At 58.4% G+C, this 14,075-nt stretch overlaps 2 protein-coding genes across 3 annotated transcripts in view; one reads left to right on the top strand and one right to left on the bottom strand.

The window, feature by feature from the left end:
- APBA2 (amyloid beta precursor protein binding family A member 2) overlaps positions 1 to 9,006 on the top strand; it is a 106,295-nt gene extending 97,289 nt beyond the window's left edge. For both annotated transcript variants that reach the window (XM_040968868.1, XM_040968870.1), the window contains 5 exons: positions 1,825 to 2,004; positions 2,670 to 2,882; positions 3,498 to 3,617; positions 6,420 to 6,560; positions 8,662 to 9,006. In XM_040968868.1, coding sequence (XP_040824802.1) covers positions 1,825 to 2,004; positions 2,670 to 2,882; positions 3,498 to 3,617; positions 6,420 to 6,560; positions 8,662 to 8,733 — 726 coding nt within the window. In that variant the 3' untranslated portion in view covers positions 8,734 to 9,006. The remainder of the gene's footprint in view (positions 1 to 1,824; positions 2,005 to 2,669; positions 2,883 to 3,497; positions 3,618 to 6,419; positions 6,561 to 8,661) is intronic.
- A 3,925-nt stretch (positions 9,007 to 12,931) lies between these two features.
- FAM189A1 (family with sequence similarity 189 member A1) overlaps positions 12,932 to 14,075 on the bottom strand; it is a 334,267-nt gene continuing 333,123 nt past the window's right edge. The window contains exons 9-10 of the mRNA XM_040969902.1: positions 13,901 to 13,975; positions 12,932 to 13,227 (exon numbers count right to left, since the gene is read on the bottom strand). Of these exons, the coding sequence (XP_040825836.1) occupies positions 12,932 to 13,227; positions 13,901 to 13,975 (371 nt within the window). The remainder of the gene's footprint in view (positions 13,228 to 13,900; positions 13,976 to 14,075) is intronic.

The following is a 14,075-nucleotide window of genomic DNA, read 5'->3' as shown; positions in this document are numbered from 1 at the left end:
AGAGCCAGGAGCAGGAAGTCACAGAGGAGCCCGAACAGCAGAGGGCAGAGGTCACAGGATGCCATGGTGGTCACTGCCTTCCCAGTTCTGCAGGGCAGAAGGAGAGGCCATGCAGGGACCTCCAGCTGGGCCTTGGAGGAATGAGGGAGGACTCCTCCAACTGAACCCAAAGGGGGACACTTGCGGGTCCCCTGCCCAGTGCCTGTCTGGCAGAGAAGGGCTCTGACTCAGGCCTGTTTCCCATGGACGGGCCTGCGGGGCTGTCTCAGCGTCCACAGCTCCTAAGATCCCAGTCTGATTGGAGTGGAGCAGGTGCCGGCTGCCCGGCAGTCCCCACACTGCCTTCTGCCCACCCCTCACCCTGTTCTAGTGCCATGCCCCCTGCCCCAATCTGGCTCCCCATATGTCCAAGCCTGCAGTGCCACCTGGTGATTACAGGGTGCCACCAGCTAGAGAAACCTGAACTCCGGACCCACACTGAGTTCAGGCCCACTTTTATGCGTGGGCATTTATCTGTAGCACCACAGTCCAGCAGAGTGCATGGGAAAGGCATTTTGACTAGGTGTCTGGTTCCCACCTGTTTTCTGAGGGCACCCATGCAGAGGCCCCCTAGGTGGCACCTGGGGCGGTGGGTCGGTGGGTCGGTGGGTGGTGAGCGGAGAGCAGACGGGAGCTCTGCCAGGGCTGCAGGCCACATGCCCATCTGGTGCCGTCCACCATATGTATCCTGGCCGGTGGCCAGCAAGACCCGTGGTGGTACACCGTTGTCCAGGCCTATGGGCCAGGGAGGGGCTTGGAGGAGGCAGAAGAAGTGCTTTGCCCTGTGGGGTCTGGGACGGAGTCCCAAGACCATGCTCTTCTGCCTGCCAGAACTGTGGGGCTTGCCCAGGCTGCCTCCCTGGTTGCTAAAGGTTGGGATGTTTATGTCACTCCCCAGCAAGCATACCTCGAGCCCAGTCTGGGAATAAGATGGGTGAAAAGAAAAGCATCCGAAATAAGCTATTTAGCAAAGAATTCACACCTACCCCAGGCTGACTATGGAAGCCGCTGTGTCCTACAGTGTCTGGGACTGACAGGAGGTAGTGCAGGTGGGGGCCATCAGGGTCACGCCCTGTGGGCACACAGCAGCAGATAAGGGACGGGTGCCGGCCCAGCAGCCAAGGCAGCCAAACCCGCCAAACCTGGGATTCCCAGGCCTGGGCTGGCGTCCCAGCCATGATGGCTAAGTGATTGGAATTCTCCTAATGGGGGAGACCTGGGTTGGGTTTCTCTACCTTTGCACTGGCTCGACCCCAGGCCTTGTGAGGCTCCATGGACGTGAATGAATTACCAGGAATGCTTGCTAAATGGGTGTCTCTCTATAAATCTTCACTTTCTAAAGGTTTGTTTTATTTATTTAAAAGGCAGAGTTAGAAAGAGAGAGAGGTTTTCCATTTGCCGGTTCACTTTGAATGGCTGCGACAGCCGGGGCTGGGTCAGACCGAAGCCAGGAGCTTCTTCCAGATCTTCTGTTTGGGTGCAGGAGCTAAGCATATTCTGTGGCTTTCTCAGGCTGTTAACAGGGGGCTGGAGGGGAAGTGGAGCAGCTGCTATGCAAACGGCGCCGGTGTGAGATGCCAATGTTGCAGGTAGCGGCAGCTTGTCCTGTTTCACCACAATACTGGCCTCATCCAAAAAGTCTTTAAAAAGAGAGCAAAAGGAAGATTTACTGAATGGTGACTCACAAGGGGTGTTGGTGGGAGCCACGGTTCCCTTCCTGGAAGGGGCTCCTCCCAGCCGTGCTGCACCACCTCCTCCCTCAGAAGCCCGTGCTCCTCCCCGCAGGCCCAGCTGATCGCCCAGTCCATCGGCCAGGCCTTCAGCGTGGCCTACCAGGAGTTCCTCCGGGCCAATGGCATCAACCCCGAGGACCTGAGCCAAAAGGAGTACAGTGACATCATCAACACCCAAGAGATGTACAACGACGATCTCATCCACTTCTCCAACTCAGAGAACTGCAAGGAGGTAAGGCGCACCTGCTGACTGCACCTCCGGCCCCAGCCACGGGCTGAGCCGGACGGTGCCCAGGGCTTCATCCCCCACACTGGGTGAGGACTTGGGAGCTGGCCTTCATGGGGTCCTCGCACATATCCTGGCTCTCACGTCAGGTCTCAAGTTCAGCCCTGTGTGCACACCTTGCTGCTCCTGTCTTGGGCTGGGCACTTGTGTGGGCACCGAGAGTTGGCGGCCGAGAAGCAGCTGATAGTCCAGGTCTGTAACCTTGCAGAGTTCCTTCCAGGGCTGTTGTTGAGCACCCCACGGATGCCTCTCCCTGGCTTCCCCAGGTGGCGAGGCTCCCCCCTCCCCCGGGGGTGGGGAAGGCTCTGGAAGGTTCTAGAATACAAAAGCAAATGCCATGGGTGTGGACTGCATCTGTCTGCCTGATGAATGAGTATAGCACCTGTCAGCCGCAGTGTGACTGCTCCTGGGTGTCCCCCTGAGTGGGTGACACTGGGTGTTCACTGTGTAACAGTGACCAGATAAGTGAATGGTCCTGGCAGTGACCACCGAGACTGGGTAGGGGGTGATGACGCAAATGAGTCCTGGGGTCTCCCTGAGAATGGGGCTGAGACTTCGGGGGCCCTGCCTGGGGCCAGGATGATTGGCAAGCTGCTGCTGCCTGCCCACAGCTGCAACTGGAGAAGCACAAAGGTGAGATCCTGGGCGTGGTGGTCGTCGAGTCAGGCTGGGGCTCCATCCTGCCCACGGTGATCCTAGCCAACATGATGAATGGTGGCCCAGCTGCCCGCTCTGGCAAGCTGAGCATCGGAGACCAGATCATGTCCATCAATGGCACCAGCCTGGTGGGGCTGCCTCTGGCCACCTGCCAGGGCATCATCAAGGTAGGCACCTGGGGACCCTCTGTCCTGAGGTCTCCCCAGCCTCACCTCATCTCACCCACCCACGAGGGGGAGCAACACCCGTAAATACCCACCTGCCTTATGGCTGCCCTAGTTGAGCCACATTGTGTCATGCCGCTGATCCTGGCTGTCCTGGGGGTGAGGAGGGGTCTGCCCTGCCCAACTGGGCCTGTGGGGGCTGAGCTGCCTGTCCCTGGCTGGCATCAGGCAGAGAACACGAAGCAGGTGTAGCCAAGGAGCTTCAGTCTGAGGAAGCAGCCCCAGACTGCCTCTTTGTGGATGCCCCTGTGATGTCTGTGCCCCCACATCCTCCCTGGAGCCCCAAGTCCTGACTGCTCAGGCTCGCTGAGCTGGCTGCCCTGAGAGTGGGGCAGGGTCTGCCTTCACGCCCACCCCCTCACCCCACCTGCACCTGGGGCAGCACCTCCAGGCGGATGTCGGCTTCCTGGAGCCTGGCTGCTGCTGGTCCCAGGGCAGTGAGCTCCCGCCTGGAACTGAGACACAGCACGTGTGTCCTGGGTGCCCTGTGAAGTCCGGGGGGGCGTGGGGAGGGGGGGCGCCCTCTGCAGCCCTGAACCCCCGCCCCATGCCCTGCAGGGCCTGAAGAACCAGATGCAGGTGAAGCTCAATATCGTCAGCTGCCCACCGGTGACCACGGTCCTCATCAAGCGGCCGGACCTCAAGTACCAGCTGGGCTTCAGCGTGCAGAATGGCATTGTGAGTCCCTCCGCCCCTTCCTCCTGCAGGGCCAGGGCACAGCAGGCTGGGGGCAGCGGCACCTGGGCCTTGGTGGCAGGGGACTTTGCTGGTTTCCAGGCAGAAGTGTGGCTGTGGTTTCTACCACCCACCCACCCTGTCCCAGTGGGACTGTTTGTGGCAAGCAGCTGCTGTGGGGGTGAGGGCTATGGCCGCTGTAGCTTGCATGCTCACACCCAGGCCAGCCAACAGACTCACTGTGCTGAATGCAGAGGGCACGCGTTGGTTCGGTCATCCGCTCGTTCCTTCACTTCCTTAGCCATTCAGCAGGATTTTGGATTATTTAGCAAGTACTAAGGAGCCAGGAGGAGGTGATGCAGGAATTGAGTGAGCATTCATCTAGCCAAAAATCTCTCAGGCCCAAGAGGCTCAGCTCAGGGGGTCTCACTTTGTGACCCTCCGTGGCCAGCACAAGCTCGGTTTTCTTGGGCTTTCGTCCTGGGGAGGCCCCGGTGGACAGTGATGTAGCTGTGCAGTGCAATGTGTAAGATAAGGGCCAGCAGTACCGCAGGTGTGTCAGCCTGCCGAGTGTCCAGTAACTGAGTGCACATGGGGCTTGGTGAGCTGTGTGCTCACCCATACCCACAGAGGACAAATAAGGGGAGAACATTCCAGAAAAGACGGCTGCATGGAGGCAGGACCCCTGCTCTGGCACCGGATGGGCTTAGACTCAAGGCACCCTACTGTTTGGTCTGTCTGAGCAGGCCAGTTGGCGACTAGAACCAATCTTGCCCACACTTTGGGGTGTGGGGTTTGGGTCTCCATGAGATGCAGGCCAACAGGGACACTGCTGCCCACACCAGGTGCCCAGGATGTTCTGGGGTGGCTGGCAGCTAAAAGAAGACACAGACAGGCCTGGTGGAGACTTCCAGGGCCAGGCGAGCAGCAGCCTGGCCATTTCCACCCATATTCCACCAGCCCAACCTCATGGACCGGAGAGGCTAGGGAAGGGGCTGGGGCTCAGAGCAGCTGTCAGCTGCACCCAGGGGAGCATGCTGCTGGGCAGGTCACCTCTCCAGGGTCCCCTCCTGAGGTGCTCATGGAGACTGAGAACTCTCTCAAAGCTTACCAAGATGCACTGCGAGGCCCTCCTATCCCAGAGCTCTTCCCTGAGGAAGGCTTCCTGGCCCCTGGACCCACACAGGAGGGTTGCATTTTGCTTGGCGACTTCTCTCTGGGTCAGTGCACCTGCCCCAGGAGCCAGCTGGTCAGCCACTCGACACACCCACCTGGGCATGAGTGGCAGCCACCCCAGCTGGCTAAGGAAGGCTGGGTCAGTCTGCAGCTGCTGTGAACTCCTGTGGGTGAGCCTGGGCCTGGTCCAGGCTTCATGGTCAGAGGGCTGTGTGGGAGAGTCCAGGTGAGGGAGGGAGGCAGGGAGGCAGGGAGGCAGGGCAGGCAGGCAGGGAGGCAGGGCAGGCAGGCCCTCCCGACAGTTATTTGCATACAATGTAGTATGTGTGTTTCTGTGTGTTGAACAGGTGCCTCTTCCCAGGCCATGGTGCCACCTGCCGTTGCTGGGAAATATGGTTCAGATGCTCCTGGGGCAGGGAATGGGGCTCCAGTCCTGGCCCTATGTACCCCCTGTCCCCACCCCACTGTACCAGACAGCCTTGGCTCCCCCGAGTCTCCTGGAGGAGTCTGCCTGCATCTCTCTCCCTTGGAGCTGGTTTTGCATAAGCGCCTTTCCCATTTTCAGCTTCATTACACTCTGAGAACAATGTGTTTGTTTGCACATGGGCCCCAAATGACCTAATTAAAGTTATTTCTAAATCTAACCCTTCTCTCCAAGAAACCTGCAGCTTGAAGCTACCAGCTTCCTGCCCATATAATGTACTTGGTCAAGTTAGAAGCAGTGGCGCCCAGGCCAGCCTGCACTTGGCAGATCGCCTGTGTGTGCATGAACCCTTCGCTCACCTGGCCCAGATTCCAGCCATTTGTGAGCCAGGGTGTGGACTCATCCTTCCTGAATCCCCTCGGCAGACCCCCTTTGGCCTTCTTCCCTTGCTTTCCTATTGTTGTCATTATCATCACTGTGGTGGCCTCTCCAAGACGGCAGCCACCAGCAATGTCCAAGCCAGCCACTTGCACCTTCCCTTGCATCTGCCAAGAGCCAGTGACCTTTGTCATAAAGTCCCCTAGGTGACAGGGGACAGGGGAAGATGCCACTGCAGGCTCAGGCACATGTAGCGTACCTGGTCAGCAGGTGACCCAAGGTGGCCACGTCTCTCCTAGTCTTCGTTATTCCTCTCTGGACAGCAGCGACTTGTGCATGGGAGCTGGGCTCTGCTGCCAGGATTGTAACATCTAGTCCCAGGAAGGGAGGGACCCTATGGGGAGAGCCAGGCTGTGGGCACTGCCCTGGGATCCCCACACATGGGGGCCTGGCTTGCAACAGCCTGTGGTGCTTACATCAAGGTAAAACTCACCTGACCCGCCTGCATCTCTTCTGTTCCACCCCTGGGCCCACCTCCCCCCGCAGGCTGCAGCTGGGGCTTGCAGGCATGCGTGTCCTCCTGTGGTACCTCTGCTTCTGCTGCTGCCCTCTCCCCTGATAAGGAGTAGGGTGCAGCTGTCAGAGAGGCATCCAGCACCTGCATTCGCTGTGCACGTGACCGTCCCCCAGTTCCACAGACACCTTGAAGCAGAGGCTGCCTCCTGGATGGCTGGGAATGGGGGCCAGGGGTTTGGTAGCAGATCCCATGTGGGTGCGCACGTCCACATGGCGGGCATCTGCAGGCTGACCAGCCTGTGTGTGCTTAGATCTGCAGCCTCATGCGAGGGGGCATCGCAGAGCGAGGCGGCGTCCGAGTGGGCCACCGCATCATCGAGATCAATGGGCAGAGCGTGGTGGCTACGGCCCACGAGAAGATCGTGCAAGCTCTGTCCAACTCAGTGGGAGAGGTAAGATGACACTGGTGCCCTTGCTTGGCCTGGGTCCGGGCTGGTTCCTATGCTGCCTTGGTGAGCAGGCTCTCCCGCTGTGGGGCAGGCCACCCTCCTCAGCAGAATCCATGTCTGCTGTGGGACCTTGGACGTACCTTTTCCTGGTTCCTCCACACCCTGATCTCTGGGGGCACCAGAAGGGGCATCAGCCAAGCTCTGGTTGATCCAGGAGTGCCTGTGACTAAGGTGTACAGGCTGGCAGGTAGTGCTATGCTGGGCTGTCCTATTGCAGGGGAGCCTGCCTCTCCGTGCACAGCAGGCCATGGGTGGCGCCTCTTGCATCCCTCTTCTAGAACCAGATGCAGCCTGCCCCCCACAAGACCAGCCCTGTCCAGGCACACGGCACCAGCCACCATGCAGTGGATTCAGCCTTTTGCCCCACCCACCCAGGTCTTCCTGCCTGGAGCCAGGCTGCTTGGGCATCCCTGGCTTCTCACCTCCCCCAGGCTAGCGCTCTGTGGTTTGAGGGTGGAGGAAGATGACTCAGCACAGAGCACTGGGAGGCAGCCTTGCCCGTGTGTGGTGGGTGTGCACGTGTGTGGGTACGTGTGTGAGGGTCTACGGATGTGTGTGAATGTGGGTGTATGAGCGTGTCTGTGGCAGTGAGCATGGGTGCAGGTAAATGCCTGTGTGACGATGGCGCTGTGGGTTTGATAAGGGCTGATGTGTGAGTTGGTGTCTGTGTAAGATGTGATACGGGAGTACTGTGATGTGTGTACGGTGTGTGGGGGGGTGTCAACTGTTGTAAGGTGTGTTGGCACGTATGCCAGGTGTGTTGGGCCATATGTAGCAGGTGTTGGGCATCAGGTTTGTGTAGGATACGTGTTGGGACTTGTGTGTCAGGGTGTTAGGTGTGTGTAGGGTGTGTTGGAGACTATATAGAGTTGGGGGATGTGTGTTGGGTATGTGCTGGGGCAACACAGATCCCAGTTTCAAGGTGTATAGGGCGTTTGGGGAAGAGTGTTTAGGGTCTTGGGGTGTGCTGGGGTGTTGCAGAGTGTATATCCATGAATGTTTCCGTATATGTAGGGTGTCTTGAGGTGTGTGTTTCAGGGTGTGTGTGTGTTGGAGCAGTGTGGATTGGGTTTTGTGTAGGATTGTGTTGAAGTATGTGTAGGGTATTTGGGGCATGTTTTAGAGTGGGACGTTTGTAGGATGTGTGTTAGGCATAGAGTTATTTGGCAGTGAGTGTATGGGGTGTGTGTGGTATCTGTATTAGGTGAGTGTTGGGGTGTGTAGTGTGTGCGTGAGGTAGTTTCAGAGTGTATGGTGTTGGATGTGTGCAGGGTTGTGTTGGGGTGTTTGGGGCTGCGTGTCAGTGTGTGGGAGGTGTGTGTATGGGGGAAGGACCCATCTCTGTAGCCTCACAGGTGGAAGGCAGGGGTGTGGCTGCTCATTTGCCAGGATCCCAGATGGCAGCTCTCGGATCCCGTCCCCCAGGCCAGCCTGCCCCTTCAGGAAGCTGCCAAGTCTGGGGCAGGAGATGGTGGGATTCCATTAGCTTCCTTTTACAAATGGCCTCCTAGAAAAACATAACCAGTGTTCCCAAGTGGAGGTCAGGGAGGTGAGAGCGCCCCTTCCCTGCCCATGCTTGCATCTCCCTCAGGACCAAGGTCATGGCAAGAGACACTGGGCCCAGGTGAGCCTGCAGGGTGGTGCTGGCCAGACTGGAGCTGAGAGCTGCCCTCTCCACTGCCACCAGGAGACCCACCCCTGGGGAAGGGTCTGCTTGCTGGTTTGCCCAGGCCCCTTTGGAGCCAGGGAGGGCAGCATCTTGATGTGCTTACCTCTCAGTGGCTCAGTCCTGGGACTCTGGCCCCTTGTAGTTTGTAAGAAGCGTGAGGGCTGTCTTCCTCTGGGTCCCCTCCTCTCCACTGTGTAGCGAGGGGGCTCTGTGGCCCTAGTGGGGTGAGCAAAGTCACTGTCTGGGCAATACATGCCATGCTGTCACCCAGCTCCTGCTCTGGTTTGCACACCCAAACATGGGTACTTCACGCAGCGGGTGCATGCTGGGCAGTCCCTCCGGTTGGCTCAGCCACCTTCCCCCCCATCTCTGCAGATCCACATGAAGACCATGCCTGCTGCCATGTTCAGGCTCCTTACGGGCCAGGAGACCCCGCTGTACATCTAGGCCCACCAGCCTGTGGCACTGCACAGCCGGGACACCTGGGACCAGGGGAGTCCACAGCCTCCCCGTCCCCACTCCCCGACCTGGGGCAAAGCAGGACCTGAACCCCCGAGTCCCCAGCCTGGCCAAGGACACAGACTCCCCCGAAGGGCATGCCCTCACCATCCACCTTTCTCCTGTCCTGCCAAAAGGGGTATGTCTTGATCTTCGGAGAAGGAAGAAACCTTGGTAAAACTTCCCCGTGTTGCGCCACGTTCTGAACCTTTTGCTTGTTGTGCCTGACAAGGGCCTCTGACCTGCGTGTGGGTAACTGTGTGTCCGTCCTTCCTGAAACTGGAGAGCAAACTGGGGTGCCCTCCCACGTGGTCTCCTGGGAAGGGGGCCTGGCTGGCTCAGTGGCTGCTCACGGGCGGCCCGGCTCCCAGGACGTAGCTTGTTCCGTCCATTGGGGAGATATGTGATTGATGTATTTCCTGACAAGGGAGAGGTTCCTGGGTTAAATAAAGGACGATGACCACCGCCTCACAACTCCAATATTTATTTAGAAACGACCACCCCTTGGACCCGAGTTGCGGCCATCCTTTCTCTTTGGACTTGAGGGTTTTTTTTCCAGTGACCCCAGGACCGCACCTGCTCCCCTCCAGTCCTCACCTGCTGGGAGTCTCCTGAGAATTTATCTGATGTCTTGAATTTCCCGGCTGCTTCTCCACGCTGGCCTCCATGCCAGGTGGGAGCAAGGGCACTGGGAGCAGGATCTGCCACCTGGGTAGAATGGACACACACGTCCACACACACCCGCTGCCCTTGCACACAACAGAACTCTTCCTCTGTGGGTCCTGCGGTAGCAGCTGAGTGCGGTGCCCTGGCCAACGAGGTGCCCCGCTCCCCACGGTGTGAGCAGTGTCAGAGCGAGTAGATCAAGGTCCCGTCCTATAGTTCAGCAACATAGATCCCAGTGTTTCATATCTTTTTTTTTGTCTGGAAGTCTCTCCTTTTTTTGTTTTTTTTTTTCCTTTGGCCCAGGCCGTGAAGAACACACTGTGACTTAATAAGCCTTACCACACAGTAACTCGCGCTTCAGGATTACTGTATTCAAGGAGTAACCTGTGTGTTGCATGCAGCTGACCCTAGACGACTTGGCGCGTGTCGCTAATAAACTCAGTCATGATGCAAAGCACTCCGTGTGGCTGATTTGTTCACAGCGACGCCCAGCCATCCCGGCACTGTCATGCTCCAGTCCGCTGGTGGGAGGTAAGAGAGATCCTTCACCCAGTAAGGTCACCGGGTGTTGGTGATGGCGACGGGTCACGGGGCCAGCCCTCCCCTCACACCCTTTCCTCCACCTGCCCTGGAGACCCAATGCAGTTGCTCGGGCTCACTGAGCGGGGACAGCCAGTCTGCAGATGGAAACTTCAGGAACTGCAGCTCCGGAAGAGGTGCGTGAGTGTGGGTGATGGGCATGGTGGGAACCAGACCTCGCGCCACCTGCCGCAGCCCCCACACTGAGTCTCTGGGGCCTTTCTTCAGATTCTCGTATCACCAGGGGCTGGGGGTGGCAGGAGGTTAGCATAAGCTTTAGCCAGTAGATGTGAAAGGAGGGTTTGCAGCCCAGAGAACCTCGGGCAGGCCAAGCAGTACCGCTCCCCACCTTGGCCTTCCCGCAGGAGCATGCGGCAAGCTTGCAGATGGCCTAGGGAGCTCCTTCGGGGTGTGAAGTTGTCAGAATGTACACATTTTCCTGGCCGCCGGATCGATCAGTCTTGCAAAGTGAGCTGTAGCTCCAAGACCTTCTTTTTCCCAGAGAGGGTGCCCAGTGGACAGCAGGTACAGAGAGAAACATCTAACAGGAGATGCTATCCGAGGGGGCAGCACAGAGGGGCCCTCCCTCTCTGCCGAGGAACTGAGAGCAGGACACAATTCTTTACCTCTTAAGAAACAAAAGCTGTTCTCCAGAAATGGCCCACTTACCTGGGGACAGAGTGACCCTGGCCTTGGCCCAGAAAGCCACAGGGAGAATTTGCTCAGTGCCCAGGCCAGGCTGAGGGGCCACCCAGGGATAGCAGGTGACAGGACTCCCAAATGCCCCTACAACAGCCAGGGCCAGACCGAGCCCAAACCATGAGTTCCCTCCGAGTTGCCCATGTGGGCGCCGGGCACCTGAGTACTTGAGCCTTGCCCTGCTGCCTTCCGGGAGGCAGGACTCCCACCCAGATGTTCTCACAGGCATCCCAAGTGACAGCTGTACCAGAAAGCCCTTGGTGTCACATCCATGGGGTCTGGCTTTGGGTTAGCATGGTTCACACCTGCCCTCCCACTCCCCAGGGGACCTCTGCTGCCTCCATGCCCATCTGGTTCAGGACCCTCCATGCAAGCACTCAGCTTGCCTCACACCCAGTTCGACTTCCGAGACACAGAGGCCAGAAATACTTTTTATTAAAACACTGATTGTTATTAAAACATCTTGAGGTACAAGGATGGGAATACAACCTCGGCAGTTGTTATCAACAGTCCCTGGGGCCCAAGAGTTTCCTGTACATCGTCCTGGTGGCAGCTGGTGACCCCCGACCCTGTGCAGGGGGAAAGCAATAGCTGCCAGCTGTCAGACAGCTGTGCCCCCAGTACTCAGTTTGATAGTATCAGTCCTCATGAATGGTGCTCCCCTCCTTGCCATCCTGCTGGCCTTAGACCTGGGGTCCCGAATGGGCCTGGCTGGCCATCCTCAAGGCCCCGGGGTGTCCTGGCAGCTGCACGCTGGTTGGGGGAGGAAACGAGCTAGCCCCTGGGCCAGGAGTCCACACCTACCCTGGCAACTCTGACCTGCAACTGTTTGCCAGGGATTCCTTCTCAAGCCCGGAGCTTCCTGTAGCGCCCACCTGGGACCCTGAGTAGGTGGCCAAGGAGGGCCATCCACCCTTCCCAGCCTCATCTCTGGAAGTAGACCATTCTAGCCCAAGAACACAGAGTTGGGTAGTTTCTGCATCCACAACACAGAACTGCTGTGCAAGCAAACTCAGAACTCAGTGTGTGGCTGGCTGAGCCTATGGGGATGGGTTGAAGAACCCAGGCCAGAGCCTACAGAAGGCATCAGCCAGGTGGAGCCCATATGGCCCAGAGGACACTGAGCACCAGGCTGGCTTATTCGCTGCCCACCCCACTACCACCTCCATCATTTCCCCAACCATACACTGCAAAGTCCTTAGGGTTCGGGTCCTGTGTTACCAAGAAGCCAGCCAGGTATAGCCCAGCTTAGGTGTGACCCGGGACATGGCTGGGCCCAGGAGTATGGCCCTTTCCCAGGAGTCAGACCCCTGCTGGGCTTGTGTACGGGGGCTCACCCCACCTTGTCACTGGGGACTGGAGTGGCCTGGTTCCCAGGCCGGACAGCCCATGGGCACACTGTGCTATTCTGGAAAACCAGCAGTTGGTTCCTCCTCCAGGGAGACTTGCTCGTGTAATGTCAACAAGCCTTGCCTCAAAAACATTTGAGAGATCCATGCTGTTTCATGAGGGCTCAGCCACCTCTGGGGAGGCTCTTGCAGTAAGAGCACGGCTGTCATAACTTGGTCAGTGTCTTTCTTCCAGCTCCCAACCCTCTGGCCAGCAACGACAAGTTGGGGGAAAGGCAGGCCTGGCCAGGGCGGGGACATACAGAGGCAAGGAGAGGAGGCGCTCTTGGGGCACCTGCCTGCTCCCCAGGGTGGCCCAGCCTGGCACAGTCCCTCAGAGTGAGTGTGTCCACAGCCTTCTGGACAAACAGCAGGGCCCAGGCTGGCATCTGTACTGGAGTAACCTATTTCCCTTTCAAAGCAGTGGGCCCAGGGCTGAGAGGCAGGTTGGTTTCTGGGACCACATGTTCTCTGTCCACTACACAAACAAGGTTGGGTCGGGACACACACCTAGCCTGCCGCTTACAACAACCCCAATTTGGAAGGTGCTTGCTGTCTTTAAGTCAACATGAGTGCCCCAGCACTGTATCCTCAAGATGCCGGCCAGTTCCAGCTGCTACAGTGCCCCCATGGAACTAGGGGGTTCACCGTGGACGCACGAGACCACCACTTGGCTTAACCATGACACATGGGACGCAGCATCCCCAAAACCCACGAGGGACTACATCCACTTGGAGCAGGGACCCCCAGGACACTTCCTGGATGTATCCCCCATCTCTCCTCTGCCCAGCACGGCCAGTCACCCAGTGTCACAGTCATGGCTGCTCCAGGACACCAGCATTAACAATGGCTTCCTCCACAGGGCGCTCCTCGGAGGTGACCGCCACGCGGAGGGTGCCCACCACGTGCCGCACCTCGGGGGGAAGGGCACAGTGAGAATGTTCCAGAAACTTCGCCACCAAGACCTTACTGGTATCTGCGTAGGACTTGCTGTCTGCTAAGCAGTATGGCCGCTCCTTGGAGACCGTCTCTAAGGCCCCTGGCTTCAGCTGCAGGCCAGCATGGCAGGTGCTGGAGTCCCCAAGGGGTGACTGTTGTCGCTGGCGGGGGGCTGTGGCAGAGCGAGATGTGGAAACTGAAAAAATCAAGGTGAGAAAGTACGATTTGAAAACAGAGGCAAAATGAAGAGCTGTCAGGAAGCAAGTTCCTTAAAATGCAATAAACACCATTAAAGGCAAACGTCCTCCCAGGTGACCTGCAGTTCTGGGCTGCTGCTTAAGCTGAGTGTGTCCCTGCTGCCCATGGCTCCTCCCAGCCCTGAGCAGAGGGCAGGGACAGAGTGGGAACCTGGGGGCTTCTGGCCTCAGGGCAGGAGTCACCTTTGTCCTGTGGCCCTGGTCACCCGTGGGACAGCACAGTGGCCACCAGTCTGCCCTTGGGGTAGAGCTGGGGATGGCAGAGGTGGGGTGGAATGAGACACTGCCACCCAGGGCCCCACCCCACTGCCCACACCTGCTGGGGCTGGGGAAATGGTGCTTGAGTTCCACAGTCCCAGGGCTGAGCTGCCCTCTACCCCCGGACGGTGAGCTGCAGGTGCACTTGGGCCCAATGTGTGCAACCTGAGTTCCATAGGACAAACATGCTCTGGGTCCATTGTGGGAGCTTTGGATGCTCACGTGTGAGGGGGAACTGTGGTGAGGGGTAGAGGCCTCTCGAGTGCCGACCCCACTCCCATTTCAGCACAGGCATGCGGGGGGCCCTTGATTTGACAAGGGGTAGCTCACCAGTCCCCGGAGCAGCCCGAGACAGTCCTGCTTCAAGGTCCTGGCTGCACGAGGGTGTGTGTGAAGAGGCATCCCCTGAACCAAAATGAATTTGGTTACCAGTGGGCTAGCTGGTGGCTGACACACGCAGGCGCGCAGGGGGAAGCTGCCCCAGCCCCAGCATCTGAACCCATAT

This window comes from Ochotona curzoniae, unplaced genomic scaffold, assembly GCF_017591425.1.
Source record: "Ochotona curzoniae isolate NIBS_2020 unplaced genomic scaffold, NIBS_Ocur_1.0 scaffold_4701, whole genome shotgun sequence".
Taxonomy (NCBI): domain Eukaryota; kingdom Metazoa; phylum Chordata; class Mammalia; order Lagomorpha; family Ochotonidae; genus Ochotona; species Ochotona curzoniae.
The sequence above is the reverse complement of the archived record's forward strand: the minus strand, read 5'-3'. Positions and strand labels throughout refer to the sequence as shown.